The sequence below is a fragment of the Curcuma longa genome, chromosome 13 (assembly GCF_044706935.1).
Source record: "Curcuma longa cultivar G26 ecotype Majalengka, Jawa Barat chromosome 13, ITB_CL_G26_1.1, whole genome shotgun sequence".
NCBI classification, from domain to species: domain Eukaryota; kingdom Viridiplantae; phylum Streptophyta; class Magnoliopsida; order Zingiberales; family Zingiberaceae; genus Curcuma; species Curcuma longa.
In genome coordinates this window covers 5309015-5331790 of record NC_133873.1, presented here as the reverse complement: position 1 = coordinate 5331790, position 22776 = coordinate 5309015, and the positions used below count along the sequence as shown (strand labels likewise).

The 22776-nt window shown below is 36.9% G+C and overlaps 3 protein-coding genes across 3 annotated transcripts; 1 reads left to right on the top strand and 2 right to left on the bottom strand.

Annotated features, from left to right (window-relative positions):
- Positions 1 to 557: 557 nt before the first annotated feature.
- Positions 558 to 2470, top strand: LOC141844186 (uncharacterized). Its single transcript, XM_074732217.1, has 3 exons — positions 558 to 1341; positions 1440 to 1515; positions 1764 to 2470. The coding sequence occupies exon 3, from the start codon at positions 1776 to 1778 to the stop codon at positions 2289 to 2291; it is 516 nt and encodes a 171-aa protein (XP_074588318.1). The 5' UTR covers positions 558 to 1341; positions 1440 to 1515; positions 1764 to 1775; the 3' UTR covers positions 2292 to 2470.
- A 1804-nt stretch (positions 2471 to 4274) lies between these two features.
- On the bottom strand, positions 4275 to 17639 carry LOC141844184 (sulfhydryl oxidase 1-like). The gene is made up of 12 exons (XM_074732215.1): positions 17262 to 17639; positions 15535 to 15559; positions 15370 to 15462; positions 12556 to 12737; positions 11611 to 11683; positions 11423 to 11491; positions 11269 to 11342; positions 11047 to 11203; positions 9836 to 9876; positions 5269 to 5415; positions 4766 to 5203; positions 4275 to 4644 (listed from the first exon to the last, which is right to left on the bottom strand). Exons 1-12 carry the CDS (start codon positions 17459 to 17461, stop codon positions 4623 to 4625), a joined length of 1521 nt encoding a protein of 506 aa, XP_074588316.1. The 5' UTR covers positions 17462 to 17639; the 3' UTR covers positions 4275 to 4622.
- A 378-nt stretch (positions 17640 to 18017) lies between these two features.
- LOC141844183 (ATP synthase subunit beta, mitochondrial-like) lies at positions 18018 to 21477 on the bottom strand. Its single transcript, XM_074732214.1, has 9 exons — positions 20896 to 21477; positions 20357 to 20432; positions 20186 to 20274; positions 19970 to 20087; positions 19789 to 19892; positions 19523 to 19681; positions 19200 to 19424; positions 18793 to 19104; positions 18018 to 18399 (listed from the first exon to the last, which is right to left on the bottom strand). Exons 1-9 carry the CDS (start codon positions 21370 to 21372, stop codon positions 18283 to 18285), a joined length of 1677 nt encoding a protein of 558 aa, XP_074588315.1. The 5' UTR covers positions 21373 to 21477; the 3' UTR covers positions 18018 to 18282.
- Between the last annotated feature and the right edge of the window lie 1299 nt (positions 21478 to 22776).

The following is a 22776-nucleotide window of genomic DNA, read 5'->3' as shown; positions in this document are numbered from 1 at the left end:
CTCTTATTTAGGTGTTGTAGAATAACATGGTTTAGCATATTCTTATCCAAAGATGAATTGATTGATGTGATTAGTAGGAAGCATGATGATAAAAAAAACTAAGTAGCCATGGAAGAAAAAGAGAGTGTAGAGTAGTAAACTATGATGAGTAATTAACAAAAGTTTCTAATAAGATGCAAACATGAAAATCCAGAACAAAGTAAAATACAAAAACATTCACAACCGATATAAATAATGATCATTCTACATGGGAGACAACTTACAGCTCTGGAAGCTATGAATCATCCATCACTTAACAAGGGTTACATCGTTATCCATTATAAATTTTAGAAATAGCCTAATATTATTTTAAAAGGTTCAAGATGGACAAGATATTCCCAAAGTCAGGATGCAGACTCACAAAAAGAACTAGAACAAAAATCCTACAAAATTTTGATATCAATGGCTGGGTCTCTAATAACTAAGCTACATTTGTAATAGTTGATGTTATACAAAATTAAACATATATTGTATTTCATACAGTTAGCCGACCCCACTTAGTGGGATAAGGCATTGTATTTCATACAGTATCCTGGAAATACATTAACAAGATTGAGCCTGTCTACAGTTCCACATGTGCAACCATGTCATGTTTACTTGGACCAAAAAAAGAGAATGCAAGAAAATAATTTAACCTTTTTTGCCATCCCTGTTTGCTTTCCCTGTCTCTCAAATTAAATCTGCCCAAAAAACTAATTTTTTTTCTTCGAAAGGTAACCTAGTATACTTCTTTGCTAAAATTTAGTTTACTTAGGGGATGGAGAGGGAAATGGAAGGCCAGGAAGAAGGTGAGATGGATGGATCTGTTTTCTTAAGTGGAGAGGAGTGGAAGTGAGAAACTAAACATAAAAAAAAATTATCATAAGATGTTACCAGTTATAAGTCTGAAGGGAAGGTTTTGATTGAATCCTTCAAATTTTCTATCCCATTTGCCATTTGTTCATTGGCCAAGTAAACAACTAACCTGTGGTTTGTCCCTCATTTCTATTTCAGGTTTAGAGCCCTAGGTCACCATAAAAATCATTAAAATACACCTTTCTCTTTTATTCTTCCATTTGACAAGGGAAGGGACCTGTGGATTTCTTTATTGAGGGAAATTGGGGTGAGGGATTTTCATGTATTTGCTCATTTCTGTTCTTTATTAGCATGCCACTTATTTCTAATATGTTGAGCTATGATTCTTACTGGATCTCTTTCAAGTGATTAAATTAACTTTGAATTGCAGTATTTGGATGAAAACAATAGACTCATTAATGCCATAGCTAATGACCAGAATCTAGGCAAGCTGGAAGAGTCTGCTCGGTAAGCACAAACTTCTATGAGGCTTATTACTCTGCTACAGAATCGAAGGAAAAGATTATGTTTCCATTTTTATTTTCCTTGTGTGTAAATTTATACAGGAACCTCGATAGGCTACAACAAAATCTCAATTTCCTCACTGCTATTGCAGATAATCAACGTTTGGTAGATGCTCAGGTATGGATCAGAGATGAATACTTTTAATTACACAGATTTTTACTTATTCCTTCTTCCTTCTCACTAAGCTTGTCCTGTGCACATGAACACTACTTTTTATAACAGTATTATTTCTTATTCTGTGCACATGGTTAACTTTCCCAATGTTTTTTTTTCTTCTTTAATGCTATTTGATGGATGTGTCCTAGAAACATGGGACAAAATTTTAATAAGACATGTGCATAATTTAATATCTGTTTTCCCAACAGTATACTCCCAACATGTACCTGCAACCTCAATTCTACTCTGCTAATAACGCTGCTGTGCAACAACCACTACAATTGATTCAACCTCAGCACACTGTTCCCGCTGCAGTCATGTCACAACAAGGGTATCAGATCATGAAAATCCAACAAGCTCAACAGATGGGCCCCCAGATCCTGGTGTTTGCTCCACCTGCAGTGCCACAGGATCAGATGTCGTTTCCCCAGCTCTACAATCCCATGCTGCTCTATGGCCAGGTTGCCCAGACCCAACCGGCTCAGCCACTGCTGCTCCCCTATGATCCAACGTGCCAGCCCCAGATTTGTCAGACTCAGATGCAACAAGCTGCATTGCTTTGTGGCCAGCCCATGGGAAATTATGGAATGGTGAGCGCACCCGGCTTTGCCAATGCTGGCAGCAACAATGAAGCCGAGAATATAATGACTGCAGGTTTGTTGTCTGAGGCTGAGGGAGCTCTGAACATGCCTCTCTACAATCCAGGTTCTGGAGAAGAAGGTAACTGGGGTGCTTGAGAAGGTAATTGGTGTGCTGGTAAATTGCAGTATTAATACTCATTGATGTCTAATAAAGGAACCTACCATGACTGTTTGGCGACGACGAATAAGAAAACTCCTGCTGAGAGAACAATTTTGCATTATGTTAGACGATTTATCTCATGTTTCAAGTTGTTTGTCATCATTTTGTGTTATCATATGGTTTCAAATTATGCCAACCATATCTTTGATTACAGTAGCAAACAAAAGGTCTTTTGATGAAGGAATCATCCAACATGTTTTTAGGGGGTGATTTCGTGCGAAGACTCCCTGCCGCATCGCATGATCTATGCGACCGTAATCCTAGCTGCTTGTTTTGTGTTGCTTTAAAGATCAAGTAACCAAGATTAGAGCTGCATCTTATTCACCTCACACTTTTGTTGCGACATTACAAACTTGTTTGTTTCACAAGTCCTTTTTGCACACATGACACATCTCATCCAACAATAGGCACCCTTGCAACCTTCCCTTGCTTGTCCACCCAAACCCAAACCCTATCGCACCGGAAGTCTTGGATCACAACTGATCCCATCTCCACAATCCTTGTTGTCACGCCTGGGTTCTCCGCTATGATGACCGCCGCAGCTTCCTCCCCATCAACTCCGATCAGCTCAGGCCATGAGTTTTTTCCTGCATAGCAAAACCTTTTAGAAAAACACTCCTGGTTTAACACATGTAGATGGATATACCTGCACAATGCATTTTGCCCCCCTTCTATTCTTATTGTTTTTATAATCTTTATCATATCAGAGCTCCTTCGTGTTCTTATATATAGACGAGGTTTGGCGATGACATCACAAATCATGTCAAACTTATGATGGAAAACTACAAAACTTTCATACAATTTTTGGAGCTTTAACCGAGTGAAATATGACCTCAAGTTATTTAATTATCCATTTCAAACTATGAAAAAATTACGTGTAAAATTTTAGAACTCGTGCAACGTGGAATATGCATCAGTTTTAAACTACTTAAACTTTGAGCGAGAACATAATTGCTGATCTTATTAGATTGTCTCTTTGTCCTCTCCTTTTTTTTGGATAAAGGAAATTTGAAGAATTGTTGCGTTGGATTCCATCCGTGTTTATATATATATATAGAGAGAGAGAGTTATTTAGCTTTCAATCTATTACTTGCCTTACTTGGTTGAAATAATTTGTTAATTTGGCTAAAGTTACTCTTGAATTATACTGAGTAAGATTCATAATTACACTAAAATTTCTTCCATATTTGATTCAAGTTGATCAAAATGTAATGAGTTTGTGTCAAATAAATTTGTGATACACCCAATAAGAAGTGGTTATGCATTCCTCTGCTTTTATCTCTCTCTGAGAAGAAAACTTCTTTGTAATATCTCCTTTTTTTACTAATGCAAGGAAATTAGTGGGTGTATTCCTATGACATGTCATCATGGTTATCATCAATAATCATAAATATAGATAAACTAAATTGTTCAAACATTTTGCAACTACCAATGCCCTATTTGCTTTAGCTCAGCCCATAAACTCTGTTCATTCAATGGACATGAACGAGACACACGTAACCTCAAGCACATCTCCATTGCATCGGTTTGCTATGCTTTTGCGTCTCTGGTGACGCAAAATTACCTGATTTTGATCATTTTATAACCTATGAATAAATATAGAGAAGGCCAGAACGAATACGAATGGAACATCTGGAGAACCTGGGTCAGTAAAATTTATAGTTGAAGCTTCCTATAGATTCCAAGAGTTACATACAGCACATGCATAATGGCAGGAGTATCAATGCAACTACAGAGTATAATTATAACATTACATAATGTTCGATGGACAGAACGACTTATTGAAACAAAGAACATACGTCGGCAGCTTCACGAGAAAACAAATTGATCTCAGCATGTTTGAGTCACCAGTTCAAACCTTTCCTCGTGCACTCTAAACGCAAAATGCTATTCAATCATTGTTGAAAAGGAAATACCTGTGACTAGAAAATTCAGATTATTGTGAACACGGATGATAATAAAATAAAAATACATAATCTCTTTGGTTTGATACATGATTCAGATAGCATAATGGTAAGATCCAATTTACAGAATTTTAGCGGAGGAAATTCTCGTCTTTCAATTTGTGACGACCTACTTCACCTTTGTTCTCATAAAATGACTTCAGCATCCTATCAAGAAAATGTAGTATGAAATATTGTACATTTCATTGCCAGGTGAACAGCCAAAAGATACTGGTTGACTTGTTATATAATGGTAGATAGACATTTGGGCAGACTATAATCCATTAGCTTGTTGTGTAATGGCTCGCTTGTTCTTTGTGCAACTCAATTCCAAGTTTTTCTTTGCCTGAAAAAAAATAGCAGGGACAAGAAACAAGATTATTTTTCAAACAAAATCATAGTATTTTATGTAACAGATAACAATCCTAAAACTAATTATATCTTGATACAGTGTAGTAAGTGAATACTTGCGAGTCTTCTGTTGGGTCCTCCAGAAGCAAGCTAATGCTCCAAATGCACAGCTAACAACTGCAATAGCTAGTGCAGCTCCAACTGGAACAACAACTGCATTTGATGGAGTAATGTCATATGTTGGGGATAGGCCAGCTTTGCTGCGGCTAAGAGATGATTCTTCCTGCAAAGAGGCAATTGTCCTTTCGTAGTGATTGACCAAATACTTAAATACTTCATCTTCATCCCAGATTATGTTTTCTAGATCATTATTCTCGTTGGAAGATTTATAGCATGATGGGCAAAGTTGCTTTGGAGGCCACAGCATCTTTGGAAATCTTGGATCAAAAGTTTTCAATTCATTTTCTTTTTCCCTCAGTCTCTTGTTGACTTTGTTATGTGCATTCCATAGCCACATTGCTAGGTCACGAGTTTTGTTGAATGGCTCTGAGACGCTACAGTGAAAAATTAAATGTGAGATGCAATGGTAAGGCATTTGATTTCATTAGTTTCGTTTTACCTTGAGGCCATCACATGAAAATGCCTTCGGCAGTCATCACAAGTAAAAAAGTTCTGAATAAAATCACATATCGCCATAAAAGCAAAATTGCTTTCGTCATCTCCAACTCTAACTGATAGAGCGTGAAACAGAACCCACAGACCACAGCTGCAAGAAAGTTATACAAGCCATAACGAGTTGCTGTTATTTGCACTGTAAGTGTCAGGTGTATGATCTATGGACTGAGCCATTTTAGCAAATGCAAGCAAGAGATGGATAAATGTTTAACATAATTTGTTAAGAATATATATATATATATATATATATATATATAGTTGTCTTGACATCTTAAGCAGTATAATCTATGGACCGAACCATTTTAGTAAATGCATGCAGGAGATGTATAAATGTCTAACATAATTTGTTAAAGAAAAATAAACAATATATATTGGGGTTTGGCTTGACATCTTAAGATTTAGGGATAAATGTCACCCAATCAAATTTCGCATGGAAACATAGCCAGAGATCCTCCTTCAAGTTTGAAAATCTATATTCCCATCTAAGTCGGCCCAAGAATTGAACTTGTCCAGTTCAGTTCAATCAAACCAACTATTCACTGTGGAGACTTGAAAAAATGAGCAAACTGGTCTTTTCTCAATAGTTTCAGAGTTGGGGATAAAAAGTTGTCCAGTATCAACAATTAAGAAGATAGGAGAACCTCTATCGGTAAAGCTAAGGGCATTCACATTTCTTGGATGGAAAATAGATTTCTCCACTATGCTTCTGGATATTCTTCAGAAGATGACCTTCCACATAGTTCTTAGTAAAACTAGACTGTAGTCAGATTATAAGCTGGAACCAATCCATAGTGTCACCTAATGCTGCAACCTCAAAAGTTGGTAAGAGTAATTTAGTATGTTAAAATCTCTATAAATAGTTTGAAAAAAGCAATATACCCTGTGGTACTGTTATATTCCAGAAAATCTAATTATACATAAAGTAAGACAATTGGGGATTTTTTTAGGAGCTGTTGGAATTAAATTCGGAATTTTTAGGCTGAACTGGATGTTTTAAATGTTGTTTTAGTGGTGCTATTTTAGCTTGGATGTTTATTTGGTAGTTTGTTTTGCTGTCCGATGCCGCAGTTAGGTGTGGCTTGACTTGATCTCACCTAAACCAGTGATGAAACTAATTGGACTGGTTCATTTGAGTAGGTTTATTGGGTTAGTGTTTTAGGTGTCTTAAATACCTAACTATCCTCTTCCTGTGGTTGTGATAAGTCCCCCCTCCCTCATTGTTCGACGCATTGCCTCACATGACACAGTCTTGCCCCTTCTGCTGTTCGATGCAGTAATAGCCACACTAAACTTCTTCAAATGCCCACTGAGAACTCTCCTCTACCCCTCATCTCTCTCACTTGTGCTCCTGTATCAACGCAACCAGATCGCTCATGTGCTGCCCTCCGTCAAAGCGCATTGCTGCTAAATACAGCCCACGCCTTGCCTCCACCTTCAGTCACAGCAACTGCCATTGCTGCTAAACACAATTCCCGCCACTGCTAGAAACCCTAGGTAGGCAGGAGCCAACCCTACTTTTCTCTTCTGCCAAAAGCAGTTAGCTCTCATATCTTTCTGTTGTATCAACCCTGATTTCTCTGGGAGAGCAAACAAGTCGTGCCCCCTTCAGTTGAGAAGCAGCAATTCCACTTGCATTCACTTAGGAAATTTTGTTCTTGCAGACCTGCTCACTATCTTGCTGTCCTTATTTGGCAGCCACGCTTTTGTGTAGGTAAGGTTGTGAATCCTTTGTGTAACTGCTTGGTCTTGTGGTAATATGGCATTTTCCTGTGTTGCATTATTTAGTTTCCGTTCTTAGTCTTTAAGCAACACCTGGAAGATCAAATATTGATTGTAGCAGGAAAGAGGTGCCTTCATCTACTTGGAGTGACTTATTTCTAGTTATTTTGGTAAATCACAGAATCAGGTAGGTATTAATCAAATATTGATTGTAGCAGCAAGGAAGCACCTTCATCTACTTGCAGCAACATTCTAGTTATCTTGGTAAATCACAGAATCAGGTAGGTATTGATCAAATATTGATAGTAGCAGCAAGGAAGCACCTTCATCTACTTGCAGCAACATTCTAGTTATTTTGGTATAGCATTGATTGTTCATCGAATCAAAAGGACTCGCGAGGGAGGGGTGTTGTGCATCAATAGGCCTAACCTTATTTCATTCTTTGTTTGCTATTCATGTCATTTCTTTATAATGCAATGCATGCCATTATGTTGATATAGTCTTCTATTTTGGAGGTATCCTGTATGTTTATTTTGCTGATAATATATGTATCATAGCTAACAGTTTGATAATCTAGAGCATGACAAAACTGGATGACTCTTTGCAGATGTAGATTATTATAGTAGAGGTTTTATTGTGATGGGGGCCTTTGGCGTAATAGGATGATGAAGCATAAGCAATTTCTACCGGTTTGAAGCACCTAGAACCATCACTCTATCACAGAAAGTGAGAGTGCAGGAACTCACGTCTGTTGAATGAGTCCTAACTCGTTGATTGGTGGTTTGCAGTTTGCATGTAGTTTGCAGTTAGTAATATGTCTACTTTATGTACATTAGCCATATTGCTTGATCTGGCCCTACACTCTCTTTCCTTATTACTCCAGGACCACAAATGGATATATTTTTGGTTTAGGTGGCTTTAGATCTACCCATTACTAGGTGGAGGCTCTAAGGACACTTCATAGCATTCTTCAAGGATTTTATGGGATTTCGGTTTCTACTATATCATTTTTCTTCGCAATCAGAGTTCATTATATATTTTAAATCATTCTTATCAAATTATATTTGTTCTAGAAGTGAAAGATTTTTATTTGGATAATCATTTGAATTGAATTCCTTAATTTTTTTTGTGTTTATGAAGTTTTAAAACAGTATCTAAAACACCTTTGTATTTGATTTCTGTAGAATGATTGGTTGACTTAGAAGGTGCGAGATAAATTGTCGTGCAGCCATCATGGTGTCATTCCATGCATATGGTCGTGACAACCCACTTGAGGCATGATAAGTATGGTGGGAATTTAACGGTCCACTCAGGGCCAATGTGGCATGCCTATTTTAATGGTTTGTGTTGTTAAAAAGAAAATTTATTAGGGATGTTCCTATAGGTAATCTTCTCAACCTTTATCTATATTACCATGTTGCCATTTTACATTAACACCCCTATATTTGCTATTTATAAGAAAGCTAAAATATATTTGCAACTAGATTGCAATGATATTGTAGAATCAAATATTATTGTAAAATGCTAAATTCTAGAACTCTATGAAATTTTGATGGGGAAAAATGCTAATAGACCATAGATTAGGGTGTTGACCCATGCCGCTTGAAACATACAATTTTTACCATTCCAATATAAGTCCGGCATAGATACTCGTCTGGCACTGGCGGACCCATGGAGTCCTCTACGAGGCCGCCGCAACCTCGCAGCGGCTTTACAAAAGCCTTTGTGAGGTTGTGAGGCTGCTGACGCCGCCTTCTGATGGCCGCATTGAGGCTCCGCAAGGTCATGAGGTCGTGGGCAATTTTTTAAAATTATTTTTGACTTTCTTTTTTTATTTTATCATTTTAGGATATTTTGATATTTATAAGATTTAGAGTTTAAGATTTAAGATGGTTATTTTTTTCCTCTTTTATTTTAATTTTTTTTATCAATTAATTCCTTTCCTCCGATAATTTCTTTATTTCTTTTGTCTATTTCTTTTCTTCCTGCATCCATTTACAAAATAAACAGAGACTAAGGATTGCTAAGGAAAAATTATATCTTTTAAGGATGAAGGCAGAGAAGGTAGAGATAAATTATTAGAAAAAACATCTATAGCAATCAAATATTTTTTAATTACCTTGTAATAGACCACTAGAGATAACAAAAGAAATGACATATCCTCTTGGATTGCAATTTTATGGGCAAAGTGACAATTATTCAATATGTTTCAACCTCTCATAAAAATAGGATTAGAAATAATATGGAAACTCAACTATTATGATATAACTTCATTGACTTAATAGGAGAATTGTCTAAGTTATTAACTCTGTGAGCCAAAAAAGTGCACATGTAGTAAGAGTCATACTTTTATCCTTTGCAAGATTTTAAAATACATTTTCAGATGGCAAGTGGTGAAGCTATTGCATAGTGTGTGTTATGCAAGAGATATAAACAACATTACTCATACTTAAATAATAGTTAAATTAAATGATTAATATATATACATCAGACAAAGTGTATTAATCAATTAAAATAAAAGTAATTTCACAATCACAAATTAGGAAGGGGATTTCACATAGCAGGAGCCAACAAAGCATGTGACTACATAATATAACAATTTAAATCCAAAAGCTAATTTGTTCTGATTTTCCACTTGAGAACTTGGATGAGTTTTATCATTGTCAGAAAGATAAATGATCTTGATGCTTAAAGAAATTCAGACTCTTGAGGGTATTATCATTTGCAATATCATGGTCACATAAACTAAAATGGTAAATATCAATAGCTATATGGATTGAATAATTCAGTACCTAAATCCTCTAGTGCCCTTTATGCTCCCACGACAAAATATCTGCAAAATAGAACTCTATGCATAAGGCACTAGGCATACCAACCATTGCTGATGATTTGTAGATACATATGCATCTACTCTTACAAGCAGGTTAGTTGGAAAGAAAAAGTTAATATGATCTTAACGATAAAATAAAATAAAATTATAACAGGTATATGGATCCTACTATTACATACTGCACAAGAGATCACATGCACGCTTCATTTTTATCCACAAGAGCCACTATTCAATAGCCATGCTGATCAAATTTCTCCCATATTTACGGAACTTATATGAATGCTGTTTTCTGTGATTATGTCAACAGGATAGAAACATTTTGACCATAATTAGCAGCAAGATGTTGTAAGAGTTTTTAATGGAAAACAAAGCCAATACAAAAGAGTAGGATATAATAAGCATTATGGCAAGAAAAGAGAAAATACAAAGCTAGAAGTTCATGATCAAAATAAATGAACTGATCAGAAGAAAGGATGAAATTGATCAAAGAATGTATAACATCAACATCTGTTTGGATATATTCTGGCAAGGTATATACAGTGAAATGAAATAAATATCACATTGTAAGTTGTAACTGACCCTGGGCATGGAACAAGAGTTGGATATTAGGTTAAACAACAAAAATGTTATTAGATAAATTGTGGGCATGAAACTTTATAGTTTATAAACACAAAACATGCCCCAAAACACTTTGGTCACAGGTGTAAAATGTCAAAAGGGTACTGTTGACGTACAAGACCCTGCAAACATAGGGCTCAGCCAGTTCAATATATGAATTCCACCTTCAAATAGCAAAGACAATCTGATAGCAAACCTTTCTGATGACCGTGTAGCCTTATATCTAGTGAAGTTGCAAAAATAGAGTGCAGAAGCAGTCAGACATTTGTAATGCTTCTGCAACACTAATTAGAGAGGAAGGAAGGGATATGCAAAGAAAGTTGATTGTGCTCCAATGGGGGTGGGTAAATGGATGGTGGGAAAGAAAAAAGGTTGAAGATATTTTCTTACATTCGTAATGTGAATATTCTACAATGGATGGTCCACTATTGTTATATGCACCTAGCAACAAAGGAAAACCATGAGAATGTTGTGCGATTAAAAGGACCAATTTATTATTTTCTCCAGAATAGAAGTATGAGGCATTGAAAAAGAGTAACAAGGTAAACAGCCAACCCAATATCCACGAGGAATTTCTTTTCCACAGATCTGATAGTTTGTAGAAGCATCTCCATCTTCCAAGAGATTAGTTTCTTGTGAGCTCATTGAAGGAAGATCTGAAGGCCACAAATTGTTGAAATTCACCAGCATTTCAGCACTACCCTTCCTACATCTATTAATTAAACTCCAATGTAAGTGGTTATTCGCAAAATCTAAACATAAATGTAATATTTTCACCTTTTTGAAGGATGATGAACAACCAAAAGCTGGAGAAATTTAATAAGGGGTCCACGTGTATTTGACTTTATCATCTGAAATTGTACAGTAGTATATCCAGTATTAAAATTTGAAACATGGATCACACGTTTCCATGTAGGGAACAGAAATCTACCTTATTCTGGAAAATTATTTTAAATGCCTGTGCTGTTGCTTCCTCAACATCATAAATTGCTCTAGCAATCTGACAATGAAAAATTAGTAACAAGAAAACTCCAAATGCACAATAAGTTTGTGCTAAATAAATATCCAATTACAAGTTTAAAATTAGTGTATCTAATAGAAGCAGCTATAAGAGAATACCTCTGCAGGATCAGATGCATTCCTCGCAAGTGTGTTCTCATTTTCATATTTCTCATCACCTAATGTAAAAGAACTGCAAAAGGAGGAAAAGGGAATTCATTGTTTGACTACTTGTGAAGCATGAAATCTATGGTGCTACATCAATATCTATGGTGACTACTTGTGAAGCATGAAATCTACAGTGCTACATCAATATATATGGTGACTACTTGTGAAGAATGAAATCTAGGGTGCTACATTTGAACTTCATTTGAAGGCATGGTTAGGTTTATTGGTTTGGTAAGAGAAATTGAACCCCAAACTGAAACAGTGTGGTTTGAAAACCAGAACCCAAACTTAAAACCAAACCAAAATTATCTATTTGGTACTGAAAATTGCAAAATAAATATTATATCAATCAAAAGCCAACAAGAATCCTTTAAAAGCAATACTTTTATTGAAATGACAACAAAATTATTGTTGCTTAAGGTTTATGCTAAACAATAAACTCAAGAAACCAAGAACAATAAGAGAACATAGTAACTTAGTGTGTGTGTGTGTGTGTATGCACACACACACACACACACAAACACATTAGCGATTTAGTAAGATTTTAACAGTTCGCATTGGTTCGAATCAAAACTGAACTAAAACAAACGATTTACATAGCTTACAAAGCAAAACCAACCAAATAATCTGATAAATACATGACCACCTATCTGTTGTACTTAATCAATTGATTTTGGCATCATTATTATTCATATGATTTCTTAGTCTATTTGTCTTTAAGGTACATGCATCAACCTTTTTTCATCTATAAACTTCCATTTAAGAGTTCAGACAACCCTGGCTTGATTTCCATATAACCAATACCTAAATTTCAATACATTAACTTATTTCATCATTATACTCCGGAAACAGCCACAAAAAAGCATAATACAAAAGAAAATCATAAGCACAACTAACCTGCCAATTTTCTTGTTTAGATAATTGAGCAAGAGGTCTGCTGTTCTCCACTCATCAATCAATTGTATCTCCTCATTGTTTTTCTTAGGGTCCCATCGTCCAGCTGAGAATTTATTTGGAGGCCCCCAAAATAGCATAGGATAATGTGAAACAGAAAATGAACCACAAAGATCTGTATTTGTCTGTGCTGCCAAAGAAAATGAGATCAGCAATAAATTAGTGATACCAAATAATAGGATGTCATAGACTAAAAGGAGGAAAGTAGATTCAGAGTAACACCAACTAGCAGAACTCCATGAGTATCACCACTATGAAGCTCAAAAAATTAAACATTTTGTTTCATCCAAATTAATCTGGCAAAGCATAAAAATATTTGGTGGAATTAGAGATGACTCTCAAAAAGAAGGGCTTGCATTTTAAGCAACAAAATTGTTCTAGCTAACTTTCCAAAAGGTCAGAGCTAATTCAGATGGCTACTGTTATTTCTGCATCAACTGATAAAAAAGTGTTCAGAGATCGAACTTTAGGTCAATGAGATCATCAGATCTTCAGTTTACATGGTTCAGATCAATGAGACAAACAGAGTACTCACATCAGCAGGAACAAGAACAATGAGGTCCAGAAGGTTCACTGTATTTTACACCATTTTTCATGCCAACTCTGAATACATAATCTCAGGAGGCTCTACATCTTTAATCAGCACGATTAGATCACCTTAATTTAGAGAGGGTGCATTAGGCAACATGGAGGAGTAGGCAGATAGAATCCCAAACACTCTAAATAAATGAACTAATTACTAACTGGACTAGTACAATCTATATATAATACTAATACCAGTGATTTCCAAACACTCCCCTGATTTTCTGTAGGGAGCTCAGAAGGAGCAGGCAGATAGAATCCCAAATTAAACTGAGCACGTGGATCTGTTAACTTTCTGATCCAATTTGTTTCAGCTTCCTTGGGCAAGATTTATTCATCAGCCTCCTCTACTAAACTACTAAATAAATAATGTGGCGCTAAAACACTGCCTGTTACAAATATGACATTTACTACTATTTTGTTATGGGCCACTGTAACAATTTGTATTATATGAAGTAAATGGTACACAATTCGTATCATACGATCCCATACAATTTGCATACGAAACAATACAGTTCTACCTATAAATCAGAAGTGCAAGGAACCATTATGATTTAGTTCAAATCAACATGAATCATATTCTATAGATTCTAAAAATAAGAAACAAATTTCATTAAAACTTAAATTTAACCAACTAGAAAGTAAATCTGACACACTAATAAATTATATCAAAAGGACTATGCTAGAAGTTAATCTAAATGTATCATAAAAGAAGAACAAATAATGAATTTTATATTATGCAATAGAAGTATAATGGTCAAAAAAGAGTGGTGGAGATTACATGGAAGAAAAGATGTCAAGTGGAGACAGTTGATGACAATCAATGTAAACTCAACAACAAAGAATGAAAGAGAAAAGTAAATCTTGTCACTTGATACATAGAATAATAAGAAGGCAAAGATTGATAATAACTTAGAAACCATGCCATATATTAGTTATCTTCTATTTGACGACTATAATTTTTTCTATATCAATAGCATTTGAAGAGAAAGATTATTGCTCATTTCGTTTCAATATCAATGAAATAAAGAATAATTTGTACATTGTCATCAAAAAGATATGAACTTATATATTTTCAACTTATTCAATCCATTATATTATGTCATTATATATAATAGCATAATAAAGTAGAATTATTATTAAAATTTACTATTTTCAACTTCCTGTTGTCATACAAATTATCTTCTATTAAGTTATTTCAACTTACATTTCGAACTTATTATATAAAATGAAATATATTATATTATCTTCCATGCTTTGAGATATCAAAACTATTTAGAATAAAGTACAACTATTCATGATTCGATAATTCATCAAAGCAAATTCATTATACAACCTCGATTTGACAACCTTGACCCTCATCGTTTTCCTTGCATTTCTCCCCATGAAATAGTTAATGAGTCTGTTAGGGTTATATGGGGATTAGAGAAAACTTATTATAATGGTAGGGGTTCTAATATTCAAAATAAACTTATGTTAAAGACTTGAGGAGCAAAAAAAAAACTTGGCAGTGTGGTAACATCTATGATTGTGTATACCTTCCAATAGTTGGAACATAAGGCTAGTGACTGGAGTTCAAATGAAGACAAGGAGGAAAGTTTACGTATAATTTTGTTCAAATAGTGACCAGAAAGCTGATTCATGCAAGGAGAAAAAAGTCTAATGTAGTCTTACCTCATGTAATTTCTTTAAGCCTTTAGTTCTTAACCGTTGCTTTGGTTATACCTTCAGAATAATTTATACAATCCATTCGACAAGGCAAAAAAAAAAAAAAAAAAAGAATCACCATTTGACTATGACCTGAAGACAAGCTCTCCTGTGGGACTCCATCCATTTTCTCCATCTGATCTAATAACTTAGGTTCACAAGAGAGAAAAATTACCATCATTTCAAACTTTTAAAACAATAGTTCTTCACTGTTCTAACAACTCGTTTACCCTCCCCCAATCTTTAGAACAGACTTTTTAGATAACCCAAACAAAATAGACTTGCCATCAAAGGCACTCCTGAATTCCATAAATTTCATTACAACAAACTGCAAAACTAAGTCCTTATTTTTTTAGTCAGCACAAAATATAATTATAAAAAAATGAGAGAAATCCCCAACATAGTGAGCAGAAATTTCTTCTATCCGACCAACTATAAAATTGATTGTATTTGAAGCAGAGACCATACCTCCAAAGCACAATCAACGCGTGCCAAGAGTATAATCCCAGGATGCACTGCATCTGGTCCGTTGAAAAGCCTAGCAACTTTCTCATATTGAGGCTGTGGTAATTACATTCTCATTATCAAAACAGAATATTTATGAGAAATCAACCAACATGCACACCTACCTACCTTATAGTTTCTGCAAGCAGGGCACCTGTAAAACAATTTTTTGTTTATAAAAAACTGAAACGATAGAAGGAAACAACATTTTAATATGCAACAGAAAAAAAAAGACAGAATCAATTAGTATTCACAAAATCCTGATGTGTATATGCACATGATGACATCAATTTTTTCCAGAATCAATAAATCAACCTAGAACAAAAGAATGTCGGCTGAGAAAACTAAATGCATTTTTGTTGTAGAGTAATTGATTTTTAATATATGTGCTTTTTGTTGAGGATAGAATGCTCCACCCTCATAGTCCCCTATAAGGAAGAACAAGAAGATGTAGACCTTTGACTAAAGGTTTTGGTTTCAATGAACCAAGCTGATGACGGAGTGGAGTAATATGAGCAAGAATTAGATCGGGGAATACAAGTTTCATTGCATTCATTGATATGATCAACTGAGTCTTTTTAATTAGCTCAAGATTTTTCATGAACATGAACATGCAGGGTCTATTGTGCCTATAATCTATAAATTAAGGGAGTCTCTTCTACCCTAATGAATAGTCATTTTGGGATGGAATGAACTTCACCTCACTTAAACAAGGTTTGAGAGCGCAAATAACTCTCAAGTCATAATGAATTAACGAAAATGAGATGTGTTGAAGATAGTATGCCCCACTCCCATAGTCCTACATGCTTAGATGCAATTGTCGATGATGTCCATATGAGGGTGCCTCCCTTCTAAATGACTTGTTGTTTTGGATGGAATGGGCTCCACCCAATTTCAAAACTTTTAATTTGTTTTATATCTATACCATGGCATTCAAACATCTTAGCATTGAGAAGGTTTGTAGCTGAGAAAGTGTCTATTTATCAAAAAGAAAAAAGATTTATGGATCCTGTATAGAGATATCAATTGTGAACATGTCAATAACCCGGCAATTGTGATTCAAAAACTTTAGCTAGAAGAAGATGATGAGTCTGAGTCCTCCCAATATTGACGTTGAAAAGTTGATTTCTTATTACTAGATCTGATTACCCTATGTTGTTGGCATGGTCAATTGACTTATATAGATGTCCTAGAAATGTTATTAGAAACAATACTGAAAATCTTGCACTATCTCAAGGGAAATCTCTGCAGAGACATCCTTTATGGCAAGAATGACCATGAGTTGGAGACTGTAAGACACCAGAAGGCATTCATGGTCCTAGAGTAAAAAATATTTAACTTCCTCAGCTGAGTCCCAGAAACAACAGTAGTAAACCAAACAGATATGACTATATTTCTTATTCTTAACAGAAATATTATGCCCACATTTTAGTGGAAATTATTTTCCGGTCAAGTAAATCTGAACAATCAAGCAGGAAACATGAAGATTATCGATGTACGTATACCAATTTCATATCGATCCATAAATCAAGCAGCAAGGATTATTTGGACTATCACAAGTGAAGAAACTGCAACTACACTCGAACCAAAATTTTTGTTATCTTGTCAACGTGAGTAGAGAACCAGTAACGGGGGTGGTTCTACAGGAATCCATATTTACAATTAAAGAGCTTTCCCGTTCAAGACTCACACTGAGTATCGACAATGATCATTACTGTAGCAATTGTCAAACCCCAAAAGCCACATCTTTGCCAGCCATCGGCGTAATTTTGCAACAAGAACATAACAAAAAAAAGTTCACTTTCGGACACAACAGCCGCAAAACGATCAAGAGGGAGAAAAAAAAAATCCAATACCAGCTAGCGAAGAACTCGACGACGGCGAACTTGAGCGGTGACTCCTTTAGGAAGCTCCGGAAGTTGGAGGCGTTGAGCTCCACGGCGGCGTCGGCTACGTCTCCACTCCTATCCCCGAGCGCACGGAGGGCGTCCAGACCCGAGCAGAGGAGAAAGGACAGGGAGAGGACGAGGAGAAACCCGTTTCCTGTAGGAGGCATCTGAGCGAAACGATCTGAAGACACTACAAAGCAAATCGATTCCTCAATCGAAGAGAGAACACTGAAACGGGGGATCGAGATGGGATTCAGAACAAAAGAGGAAGGAGGTAGACGGGTTTTAAAGGCAGGTTCGTTCTTCTCTCCTCCTCCCCCTTCCTCGATTCGGCTCAAGTTTAGGAAGTCCACCGAAGGGCACACGATCTTCCATTGCTGGGTTTAATATATCATCGTGACTTATTTCGGATCCCGGAGCGGAGCAGCGCGTTACGAGTGGGCTAGTAACGGAGGTCACGTGACAACTGATTTGTCCTTCTAAAGGGTAAGCGTCCGATCTACCTTTTCCTCCGTACGCTTTGTGGAGTAAGCGTAAAGATTAAGCCAACAAACACAGTCAAACAAATGCCCATCCCATTAATTTATAGAAGCTTTGTTTTTGTGGGAGAACAAAAACCTGGAACCAAGCTGGGATCCTCATTTGATACGCCTTGTTTACACTTTCTTTGAATAAGATGCAACTCGTATAAAACAAAGAAGCAACAGAAAGCAAGAAACGATCTCCAAACATGCCAAATTGGATTTGGCCAATAACTAGTTCAAAATACACATTTAAATAGAGTTTGACAAGTATGTTTCTTGATGTAGAAATAAGACCACCTAGCTCTTGATTATTGGCAAAAGGATCCCAGAGCACTCAGGCTCTGCTGTAAGAAAAATTGAGATTCCGCAGTTGCTTAATAAAACAAAAACAAAGAAACTGCCGGGTCTTAAGAAAGATCGATTTCACATTACTCGAATTATTGAATGAATGTTGGAATATAAACTTATGAGGCAGCTGATTCCCTTGCGATCTTCTCAGCCTTTGCAATGACTTCCTCGATGCCTCCGACCATGTAAAATGACTGCTCAGACAGGTCGTCGTATTTTCCATCCAAGACACCCTACAAAACAATAAGGTGACATGAAGATTTGATGTCAAATGCATACAACGATCATTTTAAGGAAAACCAAGATGTGGAGCAAACCATGGAATTAGAAAATAATTAAAATTTGCAGATAAAACGAGTGACATATTTAGAAAGACAAAAGGAATTAGTGACACAGTACAACACTACAAGTTGCATGCCCTCTAAGACAAATTGATCTAGCATTTTCACAGAATCTCCATAGTTTTGTCATTTAGCCTGACAAGAAATTAGCAGAGGATATATAATTGGATACCTAGAGTCATTGCCACTATAAGCCTAAAGACCACAATTAATGATAAGTAGCTCGCCTCAAATATACTAAATAAATCGAATTTGAATTCACAAAGCTGTGGATGACTAACTGACCTGGAAACTGTTCACGCTTTCTTTCAGCTCAACATATTTTCCAGGAGCACCAGTAAAAACTTCAGCCACATGGAATGGCTGGCTCAAGAACCGCTGGATCTTTCTAGCTCGAGCAACCGTCAATTTATCATCTTCACTGAGCTCATCCATTCCAAGAATAGCAATAATATCTTGAAGATTCTTATAATTTTGGAGAACCTTTTGAACACCTCGAGCAGTGTTGTAGTGTTCTTCTCCCAACACGTGTGGAGAAAGCATTCTTGATGTGGAGTCAAGAGGATCAACGGCAGGGTAGATACCAAGCTCAGAAATCTAATCAGCAAAAGAATATGTTGTTGCATTTAATTTCTCCTTAAAATTTTTAACTGATCAAAGATATAAATAGCAGAAAACTCTATAGAACAAACCTGTCTTGACAGCACAGTTGTAGCATCAAGGTGAGCAAATGTAGTTGCTGGAGCAGGATCCGTCAAGTCATCAGCAGGCACATAAATAGCCTGAACTGAGGTGATGGAACCCTTCTTTGTTGTTGTAATACGCTCTTGGAGTCCTCCAAGATCAGTAGCAAGTGTTGGTTGATAACCGACAGCAGATGGGATACGGCCAAGCAAGGCAGACACTTCAGAGTTTGCCTATGAAGTTGTAAGTCACATAAAAGACTATTCTGCCAACAAACAGTTTCTATTAAACAGAAAAAATACAGAATTGGCCTCATATTGCTACAACTTACTTGCGTGAACCTGAAAATGTTATCAATAAAGAGAAGCACATCCTGTCCTTCAGCATCACGGAAGTGCTCAGCAACAGTCAACCCAGTCAAACCAACACGTGCACGAGCACCAGGGGGCTCATTCATTTGGCCATAAACAAGAGCGCATTTGCTCTCATTCTACAGGAAACACATTATAACAACACAGTATTAAGGAACATATCATTTGCCGAAAAAAGGAGACACCAATAGCAAATCAAAGATGAAGAGCATTATCAAGGACATACCTGTTTGTCTCCTAGTTTGATCACACCACTCTCAATCATTTCCCTATACAGATCATTACCCTCACGAGTACGCTCACCGACACCAGCAAAAACAGAAAAACCACCTACAGGACAAAATTTTAAACAGTGCAAACAAAAAAGAAAAGAAACTCCAACTGAATGACCTCTCATTAGAACTAACCATGGGCCTTTGCAACATTGTTGATCAGTTCCATAATAAGTACAGTCTTCCCAACACCAGCTCCACCAAAAAGTCCAATCTTTCCACCCCTCTGATAAGGTGCTAGGAGATCAACAACCTGTTGATATCAGAAGAAATACACTATTATATGCATGAAAAGACACGTTCTGAAAGAATAACAAAGGCAGACATATGGTATATGTGAGCATAAAGGACCTTAATTCCTGTCACAAGAATCTGTTGTTCTGTTGCCTGTTCAACAAATGCAGGTGCTTCCCGATGGATAGGAAGGAAGTGGTTGGTCTCTGTTTATCAAAGAGACAAAAAAAAACTTATTGACACATCAGTTAATACAAAGGAAATCTGTGATCAACCAAGAAATCTTACTTATGTCACCCCTCTCATCAATTGGTTCTCCAATAACATTCATAATACGCCCAAGAGTGGCTCTACCAACAGGCACCTAATAACTCGACCAAATACAGACAAATAAGTATTGCTAAATAAGTCCAGGATCATCAAGGGTAATGTTTTATAGAAAACGTTCATTAAATTTCAAATACCGATCAGAGCACATAAAAGAAATGTTCGTGTAAGTGTAGCAATCAACAACCATTCGTACACTTTCATGTAACGTTATCTAGTAATGATCAGTCGCTTAACTTCAAATCTCATGATGTCGGACCAAGAATTCAAATTTTACATGTAACGGTTGACATCAAGATAAGAAACCATAAAGGTAAAATCATTTTAAGCTTTTAACTTGGAACCACCAGAACATACCCTGTTATTTTGTGAATTCAGAGGTAGAAACAACCACATAGAATTTTTTTTTGTGAAATATCCATACAACTACGATTTACTCTTGGTCTTTGATAGTATCGATCAAGCGTTTTCAATCAGAGATATGATAAGCAACAATATACCGTGATTGGAGATCCAGTATTGAGGACCCTCTGGCCACGAACAAGCCCCTCAGTACCGTCCATGGCGATAGTCCGCACCATGCTCTCCCCCAGATGCTGCGCGACCTCGAGAACCAGGCGGATCTGGTTATCGAGCACCTCCAACGCTGTCAGGATGGGAGGAAGCCCCTCTTCAAACCTGACATCGACGACGGCACCGATCACCTGGCAGATCTGGCCGATCGAGCCAGCGCCGGTAAATTCGTCCGTGATCTTCCCAGTGGGCCCGGCTGGAGCCTTGACAGGTGGCGGCGTAGTCTGCGGCGAGGCCGCGGCTGCAGCGGTGGCGTACTCAGCAACGCGGGAGAGGAGATAGCCGGCGGGAGAGGCGCGAGGGGCGGCTCGGGGAGTGGGGCATGCAGCGGCGGGAGTCCTAAGAGCGGAGCATCGGCGTGAGGAGGACCGGAGCAGGGAGGAGAGCAGGCGGCGAGAGGCCATGACGGCCAGATGCAGGAGCCACTAGCGGAGCAAGGACGAGGGAGGCGACTCTCTCAGTCTCTTCTTCTTCCCAATGCCCGTCTAGGGCAACCGCGGACTTTAAATGGAGAGCTAAGCGAAATTATGGCGTTTTAGAGTCCTCCAGTTGTTGGGTTGGATTTAGATTTGAAAAACTTGCAGTCTACCCCAGAAAGTTTCCCTTAATTTCAATTCTCCTTTCCTACTTTAAAATAAATATTGGTTTTTCTTAGATAACTTCCAAATCCATTTTTATTATTGGCGAATTGAAAATTCTGATTAAAACGCATAAAAATGTTAAGATCTAATTGTCACTGTAATTTAATATTTTCTTTTTTAAAAAATTTAAAAATAGAGTAGTTTCCATAAAAAAATATATAATAATATATTATTAGATATATGTAGAAATATAGTTTTAAAATTTCTTTTCAGGTGGAATTTGCCACCCCAGTGGTCCCGACCATCTATGCACAAGTAAATTAAGAAGCTACAGTTGTCCATGACGAAGTCGGCCCCACGATCATCTGTGAGGAGGTAAATCGGGAAGCTGCAATTGGCCACGATGAAGGAGGGCATTACCTTCGGCTTCGTCGAGATTTGATCCTTGTCCACTTCAGCAAGTCTGCCCCGCATATAACCAACTCAATTATGCCCTAGGGGCTAGTTTTAAAGTTTCTTTTTAGCATAAGGTGGAATCCGCCATCCCAGTGACTTACACGGTTGCCCCCACGATCGTTTGTAAAGAGATAAATCGAGAAACTACAGTTGGTCATGACGGAAGAAGGCATTGCCTCAACTTCATCGAAATTCGATCCTTACCCACGTCAGCAACTCTGCTCTATCGTAACCAACTCAACTATGCCCCGGGGTTAATTTTAAAGTTTCTATTCTTCAGCAAAAGATGAAATCCGTCACCCCTGCGACTCTACACGGTCAGTCCCATGACCATCTATGAGGAGGTAAATCGAAAAGCTGTAGTTGGTCATGACAGAAAAGGACATTGCCTCGATTTCATCGAGATTCGACCCTTATCCATTTTAATAACTTGTTTCGTTATAATCAACTTAACTATGCCTCACATGTTAAAAGTTTCTCTTCTTCTCTTCTGCAAAAAGGTGTGTCTCACGGGCTAATTTGAGGAGGTAAAGTTTCTCAAAACATAAGAGAGTTGTTAATGAACCTCATTTACAATCTACATGAATAAGGATGTAGTATAGCTAAAAGTAGCTGTGACAAATGTTCAAACCCTAGACCATCTTAAATAGAATCGAAGTTAACTCGGTCTATTTCACTAGGGATAAAACAAACCAAACCTCATCCACTTCGGAACCAACTAGCTAGAACGTGCACTCATCTAATGGAGAATGAAGCCAAAGAGAGATCTCA

Bases quoted from the DNA above. Each gene is read 5' to 3' on its own strand.
- LOC141844186 (XM_074732217.1), top strand. From the start codon at position 1,776: ATGTACCTGCAACCTCAATTCTACTCTGCTAATAACGCTGCTGTGCAA.
- LOC141844184 (XM_074732215.1), bottom strand. From the start codon at position 17,461: ATGCCTCCTACAGGAAACGGGTTTCTCCTCGTCCTCTCCCTGTCCTTT. The intron at 15,560-17,261 runs GTATTGGATTTT...ATTGTTTTACAG, and splicing joins GTCGAGTTCTTCGCTAGCTG to GTGCCCTGCTTGCAGAAACT. The intron at 4,645-4,765 runs GTATTCACTTAC...ATTTTTTTTCAG, and splicing joins ACCCAACAGAAGACTCGCAA to GCAAAGAAAAACTTGGAATT.
- LOC141844183 (XM_074732214.1), bottom strand. From the start codon at position 21,372: ATGGCCTCTCGCCGCCTGCTCTCCTCCCTGCTCCGGTCCTCCTCACGC. The intron at 19,893-19,969 runs GTTAGTTCTAAT...TTTGTCCTGTAG, and splicing joins CAATGTTGCAAAGGCCCATG to GTGGTTTTTCTGTTTTTGCT. The intron at 19,425-19,522 runs GTAAGTTGTAGC...ACAACTTCATAG, and splicing joins ACATTTTCAGGTTCACGCAA to GCAAACTCTGAAGTGTCTGC.